Source organism: Quercus suber, unplaced genomic scaffold (assembly GCF_002906115.3).
Source record: "Quercus suber isolate HL8 unplaced genomic scaffold, Cork oak 2.0 scaffold_194, whole genome shotgun sequence".
NCBI classification, from domain to species: Eukaryota; Viridiplantae; Streptophyta; class Magnoliopsida; order Fagales; family Fagaceae; genus Quercus; species Quercus suber.
Window position 1 is genome coordinate 1155133 of NW_027069652.1, and position 2227 is coordinate 1157359.

General features: G+C 31.0%; 1 protein-coding gene across 1 annotated transcript; it reads right to left on the reverse strand.

The window, feature by feature from the left end:
* Positions 1-1220: 1220 nt before the first annotated feature.
* On the reverse strand, positions 1221-1836 carry LOC136069868 (uncharacterized). The gene is made up of 2 exons (XM_065778935.1): positions 1558-1836; positions 1221-1493 (listed from the first exon to the last, which is right to left on the reverse strand). Exons 1-2 carry the CDS (start codon positions 1773-1775, stop codon positions 1292-1294), a joined length of 420 nt encoding a protein of 139 aa, XP_065635007.1. The 5' UTR covers positions 1776-1836; the 3' UTR covers positions 1221-1291.
* Positions 1837-2227: the final 391 nt, after the last annotated feature.

Sequence of the window (2227 nt, forward strand, 5' to 3'; positions counted from 1 at the left end):
GTTATTTGTTTCTAAATTTTCATGTATGGATCTTATGTGAAAGAAAGTATACTATAAAGAAGCAAAACAAATGACACCCATTTAAGTTTTTGGTTTCTCTTTAGGTAAGTTTTTTATTTTAAATTCTCAACTTTTGAACTATTTTGTGTGTTTTAGGTTTTGGTTATTCTATATATTTAGGTTGTAAGTGTTTTGATTTTTTCAATTGACTAGCACTATGAACAATTTGGTTCAAAACATATCTTTCATGTTCTCTAGTACAATTTGATTCTAAGTTACTTTTATTTATTGATTGTTAAGGCTTTATCAATATTTATCTATTTTTATATTTTAAAATTTTGTTTGTGCTTTGTGTTAATTTCTTAGTATGTGGAATTCCTCACATATTTCTTTGAAAGTCTAACTAAATTCAATTTAGAATTTCTCCTATATCCTTTTAGATCATAGATCATGTTTAGCTAAATTAGATTCATTGGTCCAAATTCCCATGTAAATCTATTTTTATTTAACTTCATTTTCATTTTTTTTAAAGTACAGAAATTTGGATTGTTTTTATGTGTAATATATGTGTTCTTAAAGGCTAAAGCAAAATATAATTAGAGATATTACTCAAGTTGTATAAGTTAGGGTGTAAGCCATTTGATAAATCAACACTAAAATAGATGATTTAAATATCAAAATAAGACTTAAAAATGAATTTTCTTTTAGGTGTACAAATATAATTGATTTTTTAATCTTACATTTGGAATTAATTATTTTAGGATAACCTTATTTATGCACGTATTATAAAAGATTTAACTGTTTGAGTTCAAATCACCCTCTTCATTAATAAATAAAGAATTATAAAAAAATAATTAGAAAAGTTTTTATTGATAATCTTAGTTAGAAATATTATATATAAGGTCAAATATACAAAATTATGCATTTTATATAATAAAAATCATTCAAGATAAAATTGCATTAAGAATATTGATTAAGACGTCATTTTGGATGAGCATGTTTTTGCATCGAAACAGAATGTGCAACTCTTTAAAGTATCACATTTTTTACTTTTACACAATTAATTCACTGAAATAAGCAGTAAACAACCATCCCAAATAAAATGGGGCTAGAATATTGATTAAGACGTCATTTGGATGAGCTTATGCTCATGTCAAAATAGAATGTACAACTTTTTAAAGTATCTCATTTTTTTTTAAGGTACAACTATACTTTTACACAATAAACCAAATAAGTCACCATTTCCTAATATTTTGGAACAAGTGATCATTTATTAAAATTAAAGGACCGATTATACCTCGTCGGACATGAACGGCGCCACGTCCGGCGCGTAAGCAGCCAAAACGGCGGAGGCGGTGGCGGGACCGACGCCTTTGAGCACCGTGAGCTCAGACACAGCCTTGGAAACATCAGGTAGTGATTGGAATGCCTTTTCGGACGCCGATTTCACTACCGCCTCGTCCAAAGACGAAACGAAATCCAACAAACGCGGCCTTTAAAAACAAAATTCACACATTACTGATTATACACTTAATAAAGTTTAGAGAGAGAGAGTACCTCCATTTGCCACGTGTGAGCTTCCATTGCATGAGTTTGGAGAGCTCGGCGGTGGTGATGTAAGGGTTAGGGTTTCGGCTGCGAAGAATCGGAGGGAGTTGGTGGCGGTTAAAGTCGTCAAAGGAAATTAGGTTGGGTTTGTTAAGGGATTCTAAGCGAGTTGAGTAAGAAGAGAGTGCTTCTTTCCAGAGATTCAGCTCAGAGCACTCGAATTTCATTTTTTTTCTCTCTTTCTCTGTTTGTGTGTTTTTGACTTTTTTTTCTCGCAGGTTCCCGCTATGGCAGTTTTTCAGTTTTTGTTTTCAAATTATAAGTGGATTTGGAAGAAGGCCAGAAAGCCCATTTTGTTGTTGGGCTTGATTCTAGCTTACAAGTCCATAAGGGTATAGTATAGATATTACACATTTGGGTTAGTGAAACTATTAAAGCCTAAGGTCCTTTCTATACAACTTATTTTTGCTGAAATTGAAAACTAAAAATTGAAAACACTGTAATAAAATAATTTTTAAATATGTGAATAGTTCTGTGAGACCCATTTTTTATTTTTTTTTCGAAATAAAGTGGTTGTGGGTCCCATAAATAGTGCATGAACAATGTAATTTGTCTCTTGCACAATGAATTTATGTGTATGAACAGTGTGGTTACTGTTCATACACGCTAAAAAAAAATA